At 41.2% G+C, this 18,986-nt stretch overlaps 1 protein-coding gene across 7 annotated transcripts in view; it reads right to left on the reverse strand.

The window, feature by feature from the left end:
* NEK11 (NIMA related kinase 11) overlaps positions 1-18,986 on the reverse strand; it is a 240,963-nt gene that overhangs the window by 119,258 nt on the left and 102,719 nt on the right. For all 7 annotated transcript variants that reach the window (XM_073900204.1, XM_073900190.1, XM_025882286.2 and 4 more), the window contains exons 9-11: positions 17,444-17,563; positions 14,995-15,088; positions 11,170-11,287 (exon numbers count right to left, since the gene is read on the reverse strand). In XM_073900204.1, coding sequence (XP_073756305.1) covers positions 11,170-11,287; positions 14,995-15,088; positions 17,444-17,563 — 332 coding nt within the window. The remainder of the gene's footprint in view (positions 1-11,169; positions 11,288-14,994; positions 15,089-17,443; positions 17,564-18,986) is intronic.

An 18,986-nucleotide genomic window follows, 5' to 3' on the forward strand; every position in this document is an offset into this window, starting at 1 on the left:
ACAACTGGCTCTTGAGGAAAGCTCTGATTAGCAGCATTTGCTAATTTCCCTGGTGTAAGCACTCACTCACCATAGCTGATTTCAAGCTACCCACGTGCTATCACTGAACACGAGATAGGAAGATGCACACAGTAGGGTCCAGGAGTCAATATAAGCCAGCTCCCGAGTGCCGCTAAACCCAGCAATCTGTGTTTCAAGAAACCCTCCACGTGATTCTAATGTACAGTATTGTTTGAGAACCACTGATGTAGACCTTCTAAATCAAAGTCTAAGACGACAGACACTACGGTGTTTATATTTTTTAAATTCCCATAAGGGATTCTGGTAAGCAGCCCAAATGAAAAACCTGGACTCAGAATACATATAAGCAAAGTCACCTTGAGGAGGCAGTGGCCAGCTCAGCCTCCTGTGTTTGTGGTATCCTGACTCAGACTATGAAGACCTGCTCTCTCCTGAGCACGGACAAGCCTGAGCCTCGGCCCCTCAGACTAGAGGGTCACACCCAGCCTGCCTTCCCTTAGAGTTGCCATTCCAAACCTTCTCCCCTCTTGACAGGATTAATGATAGCGCAGGCATAACCAACTTAAGGGGCAGACCCAAGACATAAGCAACACTAGCCTCTAACCACAACTCCCACTTTTCTCTCCCACTTAAAAAAAAAAAGATTGAGAATTATATTATTAGGATAACCTAGAATTTGTTCCAATTAATTCTTATCTTAAGAAAATCTCTTACAGATATCTGAAGGCACCTTATAGTTGTTTGTAGCATACGGCAGTCAAAAAATACTGTCTTGAACAAGCCACTGTACCCTTCTTTAAGATAAATACAGCCTGTCTACCAGACTCGTGGTAAGAATCGAGTGATTTAATTATGCATATAAAATCCTATCTGGAATATTCTAATTCCATGTGCAGCCCTAAGGGAGGCAAAATAATACATTTGAAATGAGTACAAACTTTTCCCTATCTTAGAAATCTGTTCAGCCTGCTGAAATTTCTTGCTATTCTTTATAGTCTAACTAAAGGGGAAACTAATAGAATTTTTAGAGCAATTTGCCTAAAACCAGGGGGTCACTTATACATACAGCCTCCAAGGTAGAGCATAGAACAAATCCTTGTGTCTCAGAAAAACATCCTGATTTTATTACAAACCCAAAGCAGAGAGTTCTATTAAAATAAGTGCATGTATTACCTGAGTATTTCCATTGCAAAAGTCATAGTTATGCTCACCAAGCTCTATTTTCATCTGAATTTGGCCTAAATCCCAAATGAGACTACAGTGGAAAACTAATGTATATTCTTGCCCTTATTATGCTCCTTAGTATAAAATATATTTACATTTATAATGTATTTAGGGAAAATAGCTGGAAATTTTAGCTGCCAGTTTATGGGCTCAGAATGGCTGGCAAAGGAGCATCTTTTAAAGAACTCTGTCCCGGGTTCTACTTCTGGGTGTCACAGTGGCATTCCTGACCCACCAATCGGGGGGTGAGGGGCACACACATCTCTGGGAATTTGGCTTGGGTTCTGCGGGCTGTCTACCGTCTTGACAAAGAAGATAATTTTTTTTTATGCTAAGCTAATTGGCCCAGATGGGCATAATTAAGACCATAATTTGACAGGAAGAACTACCCAGCCTGAGCGATTTTATATTTCTCATAAATGCAAAAACTAGAGCAAATAAAAGTATTGTATTCCAAATCATAATTAATATGGTGAAGGTGTTTGTAAGCTATTATCAGAAGGTCTCCTGGGTAGTTAAAAACTGAAATATTATTTATCACCAATTTAGAGGTATTATGTGGAACTTGAGAAAATATTGCAACTTGCTTTGACATTTTATCTTTTTTTTTAGTAAGAAATGGTTGTGCACTTTCTGGTTCATACACTGTGCAAAGTTCTTTGCTTACCACCTAATTTATTCCTCCCTTTACCCCTGAAAAGTGGGTATTATTATTCCCATTATGCGGATGAGAAAACTGAGGCTTGGCAATAATTTTTTTTTGCCCCAGTTCACACAGTTGGTAAATGGCTAGAAGTGGGAAAGAGACAGAGTCTGGCTCCAAGTTTCTTTCAGGTACACCAGCAGCTTCCAGTCTAGTGGATTTTTGTGACATGTCTATGGATATTCCAGAAGTTTTAGTCATTCTTCCTTTGCATATATTGGAGGTAAGTTTACCCTGAGTTAGAGAAAAGTACTACATTATAGATTGTTTATTCAAATACTATTTTATTCATCTCAAGCATATGGAATGACTTGCCTCAATGGATGCGTGCGGCATTTATGGAGGGGTGTCTGTCAGATGTCCTTCCAAGAACTTGCTCATTAGCTGCAAAGCACGCAGTGAGCTGGCAGCCTCCAACTGCAGCAGTTGAGGATCTGTTGAGCTGGAGGGGACAGTAGGGCACAGCATTTCTGCCTAACGCAGGATTCCTCTATGGGCCATCTTTGATCCAGAACTCTCCACCGGGTTGACTGAGGCTATCTCAGAGCTCTAGTAAGGCCTGAGGCTATTCTACCCACTCCTCCTGCCTTCCTGCTCGCCTATCACACGGGTCAGACCTGCATCACAGTCTGGAGCCTTTCTTTGCCTACTCCTGATCCCACTCTCATTTTTCTTTCAACAGAAATTACCCTCAATACATCTACACTTCTCTGTCTTAGTGTCTGCTTCCCAGAGGACCCCGCCAATAAAACCACTAAAGAGTTATTTTCACATACAGGTCTCTACCAACCCTATTATAAGAGTAATGCACCAACCAGCATTTGCTCGTGCTCTGTCTTAGGTAAAGTGTTGTCATGGATTCCATGGGGAGACTAAGCTGACGCAAACAAAAGAGACGAGTGTGCACCTGTAACACAGACTATACTTCGTAAAACCCCTTCATTCCCATTAAATGTGTACACTTAGCAAATACATGAAGGAATCTGAGAGGATTACTTTGTGGTGATGTGACCACTTCTATTAAACTAAATACTGTTCTATGGGTAGTGAAGAAAAAGAAACCCTATTTATGCACAGTGGTGGCTTACATTAGAGATTATTTAAATGGAGGGGTATCTATAAAGGAAGAGGCAAGGTCTAGGGGACTCAAAAAGCACGCATGGAGGATTTACATTCCCATGTCTCTGACACTCCTCCTTTATTTTTCCTCTTCCCAAGATCCATCTGGTAAAATGAGATTACCATCTCCCTTAAGAAGAAAGAGTAAAAGTTATAGGGGAACACCAATGCACACGAATTAGCCTCTCCTGGCAACTTGTTATTCTACTGTTTCCCCAACTGAATCAATGTCTGCAAGAAGTGTATGCTGCTCATGACAAAAAGCATTAGTGTTCTTATAGAATTTTCCCCCTAGATTTAATCATTTATTCAACAAATATTTACCAAGCACGAGCTCAGAGCCAGTCACTGTGTCAGCAGGTGGGAATAAAATGAGCCAGACATAGTCCCCGTTCTTGTTGAGCTTAGAGTCCAGCTCAGTCTCTTCAAACTTGAATGCACATACACATCACTGGGATTTTGCAGCTGCTGAGCCAGTAAGCCTAGGGTGGGGTCTGAGATTCTGCATTTCTAACAAGTTCTCAGGATGCTAGTGATGCAGTCCTCAGACCATGGTTTGAGGAACGAAGGACTTTTCCGGCCCATTGGCTTTCAGCTGCTGTGCTGTGACAGGCTTCTGTACTGTGAGCGCTTCTCGGAGGTGCCATCAAATTGGAATCAATGAATACTGTCAATATAATGGGAAACATACACTTTTATCATGATGCCTTTTTAGTGGAATTTTGAGTTGTGAGATCAACATTTGTAAGAGTATGATTTACTGAGAGTAAAAAGTAAGAGGTGAGGTATGGAATGACATCAAGATGGCTCAATGGTCTTCTGGGAATAGGTGAAAATGTGGCCTCTGAACACACCTGCACAATCAGGACACTGACCCACTCTCGTCATCAATAACACAGAGCTAATGGGGCTAAGGGAAAAAACTGTTTTAATTTTCCAAAACTTGCTTTTTCTTAACCAATAGTCACCTTTTTAAAAAATTTCATTTATTCATTTGTCAGAGAGAGCACAAGCAGGGGGAGCGGCAGTCAGAGGGAGAAGCAGGCCTCCCGCTGAGCAAGGAGCCCAACGTGGGACTCGATCCCAGGACCCTGGGATCCTGCCTGAGCCAAAGGCTAGTAGTCACTTTCTAGCCCTCTCTAGTATACCACTAAAATTTCTCATCGAGAACACTATGAACACACAAAGGTTAGTCTTCTTCAAAATGTGTAATCTCACAAATAAAAGGAGGCCAAATATATAGCTAGAGAACATATATTCATAAGCAACCACTTATGCCAACTGTTAAATTATTATCTCTTAGAATGGGGCTGAGGATATGGAAGGCGGAGGAAAGGAAAGAAGTTCATTTAGTTCTAAGCTGTGTGAAGCCAGGAAAGCAGGCCATGTAGGGTTAAGCTGGGGTTGGGTTTGTTTGTTTTTCCTAGATTCACAGAAGAAAAACGAATCTGAGATATAAAATGGGTAAAGTCACTTCGCTCTCTCTACAACCCCAAATGCCCATGTACAAAATGCAGTGAAAGCCTGCAGGCATCTTAAACTCATCTACAAACATGTACTTAGCTGGCCAATCTCTAAGAGTAAGAACTTCCATTAATAATTTAAAGGAGCCATGGCCGGGAAAAGAAACTAGGACAGGCCCAGGGGTGAGCAGGAAAGACACGGTTAGCTGTGAAGCTAGGGATGCAGAGTTACACTACACATTCCTAAAATGTAATCTGACGTGTGGATACCAGTGCACAGAAAAATGAGTGTATAAAGAACTCTTCCCACGATCTCAGAAAGAAGTCTAACTTGTGAGCTGCAAATGCCGGCAATGTCACAAACATCACTTTCTGTAGACAGATGTGGGGAAATGGACTTTTTTAGAATAAGTCAAATTCATTACACTGCTTGCACACAGACACGCTACTATGAAACATGGCAATCACTTTGAACCTTTCTTAGGCTTCCTATTTTTCTATTTTGAATTTTTTTTTTGGAAGCAAGAGAAGAAGAGAAGGCAGTGGAAAATGCTGTTAGTCCCGAACGACAGACGGTATTAGGTACTGCTGCCACAGTTCCCTGCCAGGAAGGTTTTTTTTGTTTGTTTGGGAGATGTGCTATTTCACTTCCAAAACTCAGAGACTCCGACAAGTGAACACAGGAGGTGGCTGATAGTGCCGAGGTCCTCGCTGCTACAAAACAGGCCCTCTACGAAGATCAGAGAAGACACATTTAAATTCCTATCACAAATATCTAAATTCAAACCTGGCCTGAACAAACACCCACGGAAAATACTTCAATACCTTCAAAAAATTAGCATATGAATCAAAGATGGTTATTGGACTGGAAGCGAACGCTATCCGCTACAGCTCTCTTAGTTTTCTGTGACAGCTTAACTTCCTTCGGACGTCGGAGCGATGTTCTCCTGTTGGTGGGTGCGGGAGCCCTGGGCACAGCTGTGAAACTTGCAGGCATGGAAAATAATTTCATCAGCCAAAGAAAAACCATTCTATGTTATGTCCAAAGTGCTGTCTGAAGCACACAGTATCAGAGGGTGTAGTCTATTCTATTCTGCAGTCTATCTGACCTTAAAGCCATGATTGGTGCTTATTTAATTTTCTCCCTAATTGATTCATTCCAAACATGACCCATGACAGGACCAGCAAGGCCACCGAAGCATGCTCTCCGGCCTACCAGCAGCACCTTCAGTGTAACAACTGCTGTGTTAATTTATGTAGGGTGAAGGGATAGACCATGCAATCACATACAGCTTTCGCAGGACAGAAAATTAGTTTGAGGGGTCCAGAGGTGCTGGTTTTCTCTAGGAGTAGCCGATGTTCTTGGGGACCGATTTTCCTCTTATTTCTCTCCTGCCTGTTTAGGACACAAGAGTGAAGTGGCCGGTGGGGCAGGTGTTAATCTGCATCCACTTCAAGTTTTCAAATTGGATACAATCCTTTAAATTTCAGTTAGAGGCACCTACCCAGCTTCTCCTATGGAAGGAATGGTCTAAATTATTAAATAATGCCTCAGGGTGGAGAATCAGCACATCTTTACTCAATATTAGATTCATTTTAATTACCCTCTAGAGCGGAGGAAATTAGAGTGTCTGCAGGAGCCTTTATTCCTGGGTGTAAGTACGAGAGTCAGGTGGAAACACTACCATGCAACACAAATTTAACTCGGTGGCATCTGTGACAAATCTGAAATAAAACCACCATCAATTTATATTTAGAAATGAAGTCTTTAAGACATCTAAAGCTCTGGGAGTGATGGGACATCTAGGAACATAGACGTGACACCTCCCAGCGCTTTGTCTTTTTTGAGGTCTACTGAGCCAGGCAGCTCTACCAGCTTCTCTGGGCTGGGTTTTGGAGTCCGGGCTGTTATTTTTTGTTCTAGTATGTTCGGGCTGCTTTCAGAGGACATGAGGTCCTATGAGACTTGCTGGTATGGGTTCCTGCCACACCAGTGTGACACCTCCAACTATAAAGCCTGAAGAGAGGAGCTAAGGGATCCCAGGCCCTCATCTTTAAGCCAATTTTCCTCTGGAGAGAAGACCCCAAAACTCTGTTAACATTCCTTGTGGAAGGCAATATTGCTCAGTTGACATTAGAAGATGTCATTATCTGGACTAAGGACTTTGTGTCCCAAGTAATACTAGAGATCTTCGCAGTTGCCTTCTCTCTCCATGACCTCACCAGAGTCTCTCTCGTCTATCCATTAGCTAAAGCACAGACTGAGGCATTACTCTTAATGGTTTTTTTTCCTTTCTTCTTTTTTCTGGATATCTTAGCAAAGTTCTTTTTATTTATCAACTTTATTGAGGTATAATTGATAGACAATAAAATGCACTCATTTAAAGCACAGAACTCAGCGAGTTTTAACAAATATATACATCAGGGCAAACCACCACCACAATCAAGGTATCGACTTTTTCCATCACCACAAAAGATTCCCTTGTGCCCTTTGAGACAATTCCTAATTCCCAGACAACCACTGGCCTCATTGCTATCACTACAGATAAGTGCTGCTGGTTCTAGAACTTCACAGAAATGCAATCATTCAATATGAACTCCTTTGTTTGTGGCCTCTCTCACTCAGCACAGTATTTTTGGTATTCATCCATATTGTTGTATGTATTGATATTTTGTTCCTTTTCATTGCCAAGAAGTATTACATTGTATGGATAAACCATTATTTACCCATTCATCTGTTGGTTGACACTTATTTCTAATTTTTGGTACCACGAATAAAACTGCTAAGAACATTTGTGTACAGATCATCTTGGAGACATGCTTTCCTTTCTCTTAGGTAATTATCTAGAGGTAGAATTGCAGAGTCAGTGTTTTCATTTTTTAAAATTAAAACAATAAAAATATATCATTGTCTAACAGATTTCAAATCACTTTATTTCCACTTGGACATTTAAAGGGAAGAGAGGACACCATAAGTCACAGAGCAGGCCACAGCCACAAAGGGCATGCGGACTTCTTATGGGCAAGCAAAGGACAACGCCCCCTGAGGTCAGAGCTTTCTCTGAGCACAGGGAAGGGGCTCGGGACTTGCTCAAGGAGTAGCTGAAAGGGTACTTAAGTGACAACTGGTCAGGCCATGGGCAGGCAGCCACGGCCTACCCTAGTGAAGCTTTATCATCTGAACAGGTGGATTGAGAGCCATGCTCTGTCCGCACCAAGCTCATGAGCCTCAAGCTATTCCAGCTTTGCAAGAAACCCTATTCTGCAACTCAACAGGGAGCTGCTGAAAATAAAGCTAAATGCAATGACATTCCTGGCAGAAATTAATGTGCAAGAAATCATCAGTATCACATGCATGGGGTTAGGGATAGGGATAATTTCTTTAATGTTCTAGTTGTGCTTTCTCATTTGATTATAATGGTTATCCATGACTTTGGCTAGGTTAAATCAGTGGTAGTCAACGAAATGCATATCAAATGTAAATAACGTCTTACTCAGTTTTCCTTCTCTGCAACTAACTCCTCACATCCCAGAGGGAATTTTCCAATTCAACATCAAAGACTGATTAAACATTTGGTGTAGAAGCTTCAAAAAAAGACTGTGTAATTTTATTTTACATATACATGCTAGATGAAAAATAAATAAAACTTCCTCTGGGTGCTAAAAGTTTGGAGTCAAATCTTCTAAAAGGCAAAGAGAATGGGGAAAATAACCACTTCAGAATTCATCAACAAATTAAAGTCTCATATCTCAAAATTTCATGATACAGCTTTATGATCACTAATAATCTTGAAGTGGCCCATAAGTCCAATCAATCATCAACCCAAAGGTTATGTTTTCATAGTTCTAGGTCTCCCTTTCCAATTTAGAAAAATATAAATTCACAGGAAGGAAGTAATAAGGGGAATGTTTAACGTATTTTACAAGGCATTTGGCCCAACTAAAACCATAATGTGTTTTTTGGATCTGACGGCTTATTATGGGAGACCTAAGTAGTGTTTTCTTATAGCATAAATAAGGTGGTCAAAGGAGTAGATTTGACCATTTCCAGTTTGGCTGGTAAATCAATTTCTGGTCTACCATATTGAAACCCCCTTGACAAAAGACAAAGGAGGACATCAGCGTGAGTCTCCTGGTAGCAGGTGCAACCTGTGGTCAGGGCTAGCTTAGGAGTAATTTGACTACTACAGTTCACAAAAATTAGCAAGAGTCCCACAAAGACTCTGCCTTTTGAAAGTCCAACTCATTTGTCTGCTTCCTGAGAATCTATTGCTCCTACCCACACCCTCCAAATGCACACACTTTGGGGAAAATGGAAAGGGTGCTCCTCTAGAAAGCAGGCACTTTTGAGTTCTTGAGCAAATTACATAATGTCATTGGTTTCTCATTATGAAATGAGTAGTAAGTACTTTTCTACTTGAGACCCAGAGGCTGGGCCCAGACCTCTTTTTTTTTTTTTTTTTAATATTTTTTCCCTTTATTTTTAATAGGACCTGCCTGTTCGGTTCAGCAGGAATCAAAAAACATTTACTCAATGCCTAATTGCAATAGCTAACATCTATTTTTTTATATATTTATTTATTTGAAAAAGAGAGCACAAGCAGTGGGGAGAGGCAGAAGGAGAGGGAGAAAAAGACTCCCTCCTGACCTGGGAGCCTGAAGCAATGTGGGGCTCAATCCCAGGACCCTGAGATCATGACCTGAGCTGAAATCAAGAGTCGAAAGCTTAACCTACTGAGCTACCCAGGTGCCCCAATAGCTAACATATATTAAGTAGCTATGCCATGTCAGGCATTGGTGATAAGCCATGTTACCCACTGTCTCAGGGAGTTCCTTCCAACCATCCTAGGAACCAGGTCCTAGCATGATGCCACATTATAATGAAGATACTGAGAAATGAAGAAACCCACTCATGGGCCCAGACCTCTTGATCCTAGACCACCCACTCAATATCCTGTTCTGGGGCTTCCTCTTTATACACAGGGATGGCTCTGCCTTACAGTAAAGCACAAGTCATCCACATCACCCAATAGCCTAACTCTCAGTTTTATATTTTTAGAAAGAAAGGCCCATGGGATATTTCTGTGCTTCTAAGTTTTACCTTTGGAAAATAACAATATATTAAAGAAATACCTAAAAAGGCTCTAAGATGCAAATCCGTCTGATATACATATTTGTTTGTCAATAACACCTGTTACCAGATGGCTTCCACAACACCATTTTAAAAGTTGGCAAATGCCAACCTAAAGAGCTTCAGGTGCTAGTTTCCTTACAGGTGAAGGAGGCAGCACAAGTTCTAAAAGCTGTGTCAGGAAGACATCAAATGCAAATTCGGGCTGAGATGACCAGTCAATCCAAATTTCACTACTTTCACTCTCAGTTTGCAAAGAGGACTCAACTACTGCCCAAGAGAGTTGTTACACCATTGTGCAGCCCTGAGGACACACCTGAAAGACCTCCCACAACAAAGAGCATAATTGGTCAAGGGCCCCAGGGCTGTGTTCTGGAATCCATCCCTGTATTCTCTCAGAGGCTACTACCACTGCTAAAGTATAGCAGGGATACTAAGGCAAGCCCCCCTGATGGCTGACTTTGCTTAAAGACTTCCTGATGTCTTGGTTGCCTCTGTTTGCCTAGCAGACTAGTACACATCCACCAAACCTCTCTCTTTTCATTTGGAACATGACTTGAATCATGGTCTGATGGTTCAGGCTTTTCCAGCTCCTTTCCTAATGTCTTTTATGCAGATATTTTCCTAATAATTTCCCTAATAATATCCTTGCACTTTTGTTCCCATCTTGACATCTGCTTCTCAGAGGGCCAGACTAACATATCATTCATTCATTTATTCAAGATATATTTATCGAGTGCCTATACTATTCCTGGCACTTTGTCCCAGGCACTGGGGAGGGTGGTACAAGCCTGAGATGGCCCCCATGGTCATAACCCTCTCTCCTGGGGTCATAAATTGTTCCCCTTTCTTTGGCTTTTACTGTATGTTGGGCACTGAGGCAAGAGCACATCACATGCCTACTCTCATTTGCTTTCCACAACTCCTAAAGGAGGTACTGTTCTTGTTTCATAGATAAGGAAACTGAGATCTACAAAGATGAAGCTGTCCCCTCATAGGGGCAGCTTTTGACTCCAAAATTCATGTTTTCAACCATTAAGCTATGCTCTCTCTCTCCCATTTGAGTTACAGCTCTGAGCACTTCGCTTCTGGCAATGATTGCACATCCATATGGTTGATTTTCCAAAGCCTGACTTCATTTATTCACTTTAAATTTATGAAGGCCAGGGAAATCACTTCTAGAAGAGGGAAACAGTACTTCAGAGCATTCACAGTCCTACACTATTCCAGAGTCAGTTAATGATGACATTGTTTAACTCATGTAGAAGAGGTTTCTCACCTGGTGTGAGTTTCTAACTCATCTTCATCTATTACAAAGAAGATAGAAGAGAACAGACAAATCCCTTGGCTTCTCTGCTTTTTATCCTGGTCCCAGCTCAGCTCTGGCAAACTGATGGAAGGTGGTTACATCCATCCAAGGCTTTTCTCAGAGGCCAGCCAGGCCTACTAGAGGGTCAGCCACACCAACCCATGTGCCAACCCTTCCGAATACTGACGCAAACTCATACCATGATCTCCAAGGTCAGTCATACCATGATCTTCTATACTTGACTCAAGTGGGTCAAGGTCCAAAGAAGGAATGGGCTGAGACTCAGGCAGGTTCTCTGAAGTCAGGTCATCAAATTCCTTGTGGAAGGTAATTAACAGTTCATGAGAAGCTGATAGAAGGAAACAGGATTACCACAAATGAAACTATTGTTTAGAAGACTATTTGGAAATAAAAATCTGTCAAATCCTCTCCCTTAAACATGATACCACTTTCAAATTTCAGAAAGGCAGCCTGGGAGAAGAGAAGCAGCCTTGAACCAACTCAGCAGGTGACCTGAACCTTCCATGGCATCCGTTTCAGGGCCATGACTAGGGTGGGGCAGGAGGAATGCCCAGGTGCACAATGGAGGTATTCACTTTCCAGCTCATGCAAGAGCAGGAGTGATCCACAGCTAAGAACAAATACCCCCTGTAATTCTGCATCCAGGGTCCCACACCCACCTCCCCCTAGTCCAGCCCTGCTCGGTTCCTCATCTCAGAAGTGGAGCTGTTGGCCTGGATGACTTCCAAGTTCTCATCTAGCTTTAACAGTGCTGTGATTCTGCTCCAGTGCTCCAGCTTCCTAAAGAAAGAGATCTACGAGGACACATGAAAGAACTCACACTTCAAATAAAAGCAAAAGTTAAATCTCTCAAATATATCAGTAGGTATTTCAATAGATCATTTTGTTTTTTTCTGTTGTGTGTGTGTGTGTTTGCAACCTAGAGCTAATGTTGAACTGACCTATTTTCCTTGATAAGTGGTTTTCATGGAGAACTACACCAAGAGGGTCTTCTTATTAAAAACAGAAGGGAAAGCTCAAACTCATCTTAATGAATAAGTGAAATAAAGCCATGCCACACTGTGGTACATAACAGCATTTGTGAAAATACAGTCATTAAATATTTTTTAAGAAGTCCAGTTTTTGCACTGTATAATTGCTGTAGGAGGTGAAATTGGTTCCAAATTTCAAAGGATCACTGACAGTGCACAGGCAACCTTAAGAACAAAGAAGAGATTGCATGAAGTGTGTTTTCACTTCTACTTCAGAAATTATTGGAAAATAAGAATTTGGACCTTCAATTGGCTTTGATTTGCTGAGGTTCTCTGAAGAGAACAGACAGAATTGTTATAATTGCTTCTCTTAGAAAGGATTTGCTCTGATCTTTGATCCCCTTTACTATTTCATATATGGAGACCTGATCAGTTACACACTTCTCACAGAAACCCAGTTTTGGTACCATCACAACTACAAGTGCCACAAGATAAAAGAAAGACCGGGCTTATCCAGTGTATTATGGATTCTAGTTGTTTTAAAGCTACCACCCTTTAAGGAAATGGTGCCTAACATGATTCCACGTTCAACTAGGTGGTGATTTCAAAGCCCAAATTCAGCCAAGCAGAAAATGCCTGCCAAAATAAAAGGCCCTGTTAGTTAGGATCTGGTAAAACAAGCCATTCTAAAGGCCTCAAAGAATTTTTATAACATGTTTAAGAAATGACAGAGCCAGCCCATTTTCTCCCCTAACTCTGATTTTATCTCATACAACTGCTTTTGAAATATAAAGCATTTTGCATCAGCTGGCAAGAGAGAAGGAGTAAGAACCAGAGAACCGAGCCCCAGCAAAATCAGGAAGAAATTAAATCATAAATATGTGTATGAGCAGAGATAGGAGCCTTTTCCTCTTTCTTCCTTTACTCCTCTTCACGTTTTTCTTTAGCTTCTTGCATCTGATTAATCCAATTTCTTTCTTACATTTTATTTCCTCTTTTCCAGCTCATTGATGCCTTTTCTTGAGATGTTTAAAACCCTTCAGTCCCTCCGCAGTGTCTGGCTTCCCTTTGTTCTTTGAATATCATTAAACCTGCCTCACTCTGTGCCTGTGAATATGATTAACCGTGTCTCTTGCCTAGCCTAGCCTCCTCTCTTCATCCTTCTCCTGGGGCGAACAAGAAAGTCCAGGTCACTTTTCCTTTACTTCCAACCCCATGAAATGCTTTTTTCCTAAAGAGTCTATAAGAAAGTCTGTTAATCGGTGGCTTTTCCAGGTCTTACTACATCTGAAGGTGAATGGCTTTCAAGAGCCTCAATTTCTGTCCATTATTAATCAGAGTGTGGTCCTGGATAAGCAGCCTCAGAATCACCAGGGAGCTTGTTAAAAATTCAGCATCCCAAGCCCCACCCCAGACCAGCCAAATCAGAATCTGCCTTTTAACAAAACCAATAGGTGATTTGGGTGAATTTTGAAGTTTGACAAGCATTGCTGTAAGCTATAAGAATTTAGAGAAGAGCCAGTCGATTGTGGACCTGTGAGGTCAAAGAGGATTTGCCTAAAGAGAAAGTGACATTTGAAAGTGAGAAGGTGGGATACTAATGAGGGGCCAAGATGGAAATGGCTGATATAATTGCATAAAACAGGGCAAGATACCTGGGGGGGGGCGGATTGGAGGGATTGCCGAGCAACCCTGTCTGCAAGACTGAACCAGCTAGAGGATATCATCTGCAAGAGCCAAGCGTTTCCATTCACCAGGTTCTATGAATGGGAATGATCCCATCTTCCATGTCTCTGGGACCCACAACAGATCCCACAGCTGGCTTTACTTAACGGGGTGGGAGATGAGCAGAGAGGGGGGCAAGTGGGATTGAGCACATGTCACCAGTGTCCCCACATTATCTGCTAAAGGGTCCAAGAAAGAGATACTCTTAAGGTCAGAGAAGGTGGGACCCCTCCATCTCGTCCAACTTTGGGTTTTCAGAAATCGACAACACTCACAACCATTGAATAATTGAGAAAGGTGGGTTACCTCTCAGATGGAGGCAGAAAACAAGTGACCCTAAGCTCTGCTCTGCCTGGCTGAAAGTGAGCTTTGCTGGGGGCTCCTGCAATGCCCCAGGGTTTGGAGCTCTCTGTTCACTGAGCTACAGCAGAATGAGTGTCCCCAGACTTCAGAGATCAGCCCGACAGCCTCAGGGGGGCTTGGCTCTTCCTGCCAAAGAAAAAGAATCTCCTTCAGATACAGAGATTCCCCAGTGAATGAACAACCAGAATTTGAGACCTAAAGTTCTCCATAAAAATGACTCCTTCCCATGTCGCTTTTACCAGAAGAGCTAGGAAGTTGGGGTTGATGTCTATTGTCCAAATATGATCCTGAAGAAAGACTTCCTTAAGTATCAGAGCCTATACCATGGCTCATGAAGATGTTTTTAACCATTAAAGAAAATGTATTTGCTACTGAGGGGCTTGGGATGCTGAAGAAATGATTCAGGGTCCATTTCATGTGACTCCGCAACCCTATGTATTATTGGACATCCAAGGTAATTATTCAGAGTTCGAAAGGGGTTATTAACACAATGCACAATGATATAGATAGGAGACAGAAAATAAAAAGGGAAAGAACAAAAAATAAGACAGAACGAGAACAATGGATTAAGAGGTAATGCAAAAATAGCACAGCTGAAATTCAAAATTAGATATACACGCATTTGTTCTGCAAAGTCATAATTTTACTCATCCAATTGTTCATTCCATGCTGATTGAGTTTTCTTGTACACAGTAGGCACTTGATGTTTTTGGATCAATGTATTGATCCATCTCTAAGTACAGATGCTCTGAATTAGTGTCATCACTAACCATTGGCCTATATGCTAAAATGAACCCCAGTACCTCCACCCTAAATAGGGCAAAATTGGTCTGGATGCTCTTTTTTCCCCCTATGTCCCTTTTCCTACCTGACTGGCCACATGAATGTGATGAATCTAAGCAATTAAAGGTCTGATGTAACATTTAAAACAAGAGAGCACTTACATGGAGTATATCAACAGTTAGCTGCTCAGAGTTCCGAGATCTCAACTCTTGCATTCTTTTGTTATTTTCTTCATACTTTTCTTCTGCAAGCTTCCTGCAAATTTAAAGTGAGTGTAGAAAACAGCTGCATTTTGCTAAAGCCATATCTATATTATGCAGGTAAGTGTGATCCCTGTTTCAACAGGCAAACTGGGGTGTTGAGAAGCCAGGCCAACGGGTCTCTCCCTCATCAAGGTAAATGCAGTGTAGCACTCACTGGATTCTCTTTTAAAGCACACATGATGATGCTCTGGTTCCTTATCCATCCTTAGGATCCCTAAAATGCATCACTGAAATTCAGAATTAGATATACACACATTTGCCATATGGCAATTTCAAGAATAAAGTTATTTAGGTTTTATAAAACAAAACATTAGCATGTCTGTACTTCTCATTTTCTAATTTCCGGGGATAACATTTCTTAGAAGCAGGGGTCCCTGAACATTCCAGAAAAAAATCCCAGTTTCTACCAGGTGATTACACTAGGGGTTGACACATATTAAAAACACAGAATTCTTATCACGTCAGATTCCTCGTGAGGATCTGTGGGACTCTGAGGCAAAAGAAGGCAGTCTGGACCTCTGCACATTCTCTGTGATGGCAAGGGTGTGTGTCACCAATACCCAGACCATGCTCAACATGTACTAATAACTCAATTACCGCTCTCAGGATGAATAAACCCACAAACAAGGAGAAGAGAGCTAGATTTCAAAGAATTTACTGAAAGAACTTGAGAGCCACTGTGAAGGGGAATTTTTCTCCAACACATTTTGTCTTGTCTAGTATAGAAGAGGTAAATGTCATAGACTTGCTACTAAGCCGGAAGAAAGATTTAAGTTCTTGTGATTACTTGTGTGCTAATTTAGATTTAGATTTTTTGAAAAGTCACTGAATATCCCTGTAGTCAAATTTTGTTTATAAAGTGGGTACATTACATCCCTTCTGACAATAGAGTCGTTTTCTAGCTAAAACACACGACTGTGCTCAAATTCTAGAAATAATGATCAAAAACAATTCCAAAGCAATTCATTCATAAAATTAAGACCAAACTTTATTTATAACCATTGCCTTTAAATAATAAACATATTGAAGGTCATATGGAAGATCTATGACTTTCTTTGTGTATAAAAAACAGTTTTAATCTGAAATATAATTTGTAATGTGCATGTAAGTTATTAAATTGCCTTTTTGATTTGTTCCTGTCAGATTTAATTTTCCTTTTAAACCCTCAATGACAAGAGTCATGGCACCCCAGAAATAATGCTATTCCTGAGGCCTCAGAAATAGATCCAGGACTGTTAGTTGATACAATGGCTCAAGCAATTTATGTAAATATATTTTCTCAGTCAAACCCACACTGAGTGGTGCAGTGGTTTGCAGAAACCAGCTTGTACTTGTTCCCAAGAGCAGACTGTGTACATATCTTCTAACTGAACATTGGATGATATCACATTGGTAGCTTGAAATTGGCCATTGCAGGAACATTTACACCCTCCAGCCCCACAAACCCAGAGGTGGTGGTTGTTAAACATTTACCAGCACACGATTGCCCATGGTGCACTTTGACAGAAATCTTTTTCCACATTGATTACAGAAAGCATGAGTTAAGGGAAAAGAAGTAGTCTCACAGATTCTTACTTGGTTCCAAATGGTATGTACTGTAAGTGCAAGAATACCTCCAAATTCTTTTTCAGATATGTTACCAAGGTCACAAAATGAACAGATTTGAGTTTCAGGTCTTTTCTGTCTCTCTAGTTCTTAGTTGGGGCTTCTAAGCTACCAAAAAGTTGGCAGAGAAAGAAAGAAGAAAAATTAGGAGACTGGATAACCTACCAACTGAAAAATCTGTCTTCGAGAAACTGGGAGTCTAGGGCTCTTTGGAATCTCCCCTTTTCCTGTAAATACTTGAATTACCAGCAGGGTTGCCCAGAGCAAAGGGCTTCACTTGACAGAGCAGAGCTGCTTCCAGTCTGCTTTCTAAAGCCCACAATTTCCTGCCGGTACATTCTTCTCACTATAGACCAGCTAGGTCTCCTGGCAGAGGGGGTACAGCAAACATCTGGGGAATGAGGACCCATAGTGAAGCCACTCTTTTCACCCTCTCACTGGGGTATATGCAGGTTGTGTCAGCAGTAACAAGGCTTCATTTGGAGGCTGACTCTATGTTTTCATCATTAAAAACCTCCCTGACATTCAATCTTTCTTTGCACACAAGACTGAAGGCCTGACATTAATAGTGGCCGGCATCCGATAACCATCTATGGGGATGAGTGAGTGAAGAAACAAAGAAATATATAATGCATATGTGCATTTTGCTTTCTTGTTTTTGCTTCTGCTTTTCTCCAGTCAATTTCTTCAGAGCCCTGGGCAGTGGCCAGAGCGCAGGGTACCTTAAGGAAAGACAGCTTACTTCAGCTTCTGGCCTTTCTCATCAGCTGCCTGGAGCTTCCTCAGCCGCATCCTTTCTCTTGGTGTCATTTTCTGCACTTCAGACAGCGCCCGCAGAGTCTGCAGGTGGATCTTTTTTTGCCTATAAATAATAAAGATCCCCCGCATGCAACTCATCCCAAACATGCTCAGAAAAATTAAACAAATATTTTACAGAAGTATCATTACACTACTGAGAAGGGGAAAGCATCTCGAGACAGACCAGGCAAAAACTAATAAACTCAGGGTAGGTAATGAGCCAACCAGGACTGTGGTTAATTGGTAATATTTTTCAAATTAGACTTTTGTTTAAAAACAAATTATGTGCTTTCCAAATTTCTGCTCATTTCATGGCCTATGACTGGTTTTCATAATGTAAGACAAATTAGGATCTTGGCCATCAAGGAGTAAATGGACTGGCAGACTAATTCAACCCTGCGGATAGGATTTAATGTTTGGAATCAGGCAGGGTTTGAACCCCATCTCTACCACACAATTAGCTCTGTAGCCTTGGGCAAGTTACTGAACCTCTCTGAAGCTCCATTTTCTCATCTGTAAAGAACAGGCTTTAGTATTATATGAAACAATGTATGTACAGTGTCTGACACATCAAAGGAACCCAAACGGTAGTCTTGTAATAGTTAAATTTTGTTGAATATGTTGTATATTCTATGCTTCATACAGCAGGTAAGCATGGCACAGTGGTTATCACACAGGTTAATAACATTGTCTGTGTTTGAACCCTAGCTCCCAGGTTACATGTATATGTCCTTGGGCAAGTTATTTAAGCTCCCTATGATCATTAAAATAATAATAATAATAGATAATAATAGTACCTAATTCATAGGGTTCTTGTGAGTTTAAATGAGTTAATTCATGTAAAGTGCTTATAACGGTGCCAAGCACCCCAAAGGATATTAGTTAAAATTGTTATTTAAGAGCCTCTTTCTTGGGGCTCCTGGGTGGCTCAGTTGTTAAGCGTCTGCCTTCGGCTCAGGTCATGATCCCAGGATCCTGGGATCGAGCCCCGCATTGGGCTCCCTGCTAAGCAGGGAGTCTGTTTCTCCCTCTCCCACTCCCCCTGCTTGTGTTCCCTCCCTCACTGTCTCTCTCTCAAAAAATAAAATATTTTTAAAAACTTAAAAAAAATAAAAGAGGCTCTTTCTTCAGTTAAAGAAACGTGCTTACATTACTCATGTATTAAAGGTCTGCAACCATATCCCCAATGATAATTGTTTCTGTGCTTGACTTGGTTAGGGCCAATATTGCAGAATGCCTTTTGCACTCAGCTCCCTCCTTACAAAATACTAGGAGAAGTCTCCATTTCATCTCATTCCCACTCTAATCTTTATTATTTTGTAATAATCGTGTAATTGTAATGACCATTTGTAGCAGCTCTCATCCCTCTGGAATACAGTCCACAGCCTCTAGGGGACACATGATTTTCTGGAATATACACCCCTTATTCTGTAAGATCAAACAGAGCTCCTTGAAACACAGTCATAGTTCATGGGGGAAAAAAAAAA

This window comes from Callorhinus ursinus, unplaced genomic scaffold, assembly GCF_003265705.2.
Source record: "Callorhinus ursinus isolate GAN/ISIS: 27379988/994484 unplaced genomic scaffold, GSC_fseal_2.0 scaffold1, whole genome shotgun sequence".
In the NCBI taxonomy this organism is placed as follows: Eukaryota; Metazoa; Chordata; class Mammalia; order Carnivora; family Otariidae; genus Callorhinus; species Callorhinus ursinus.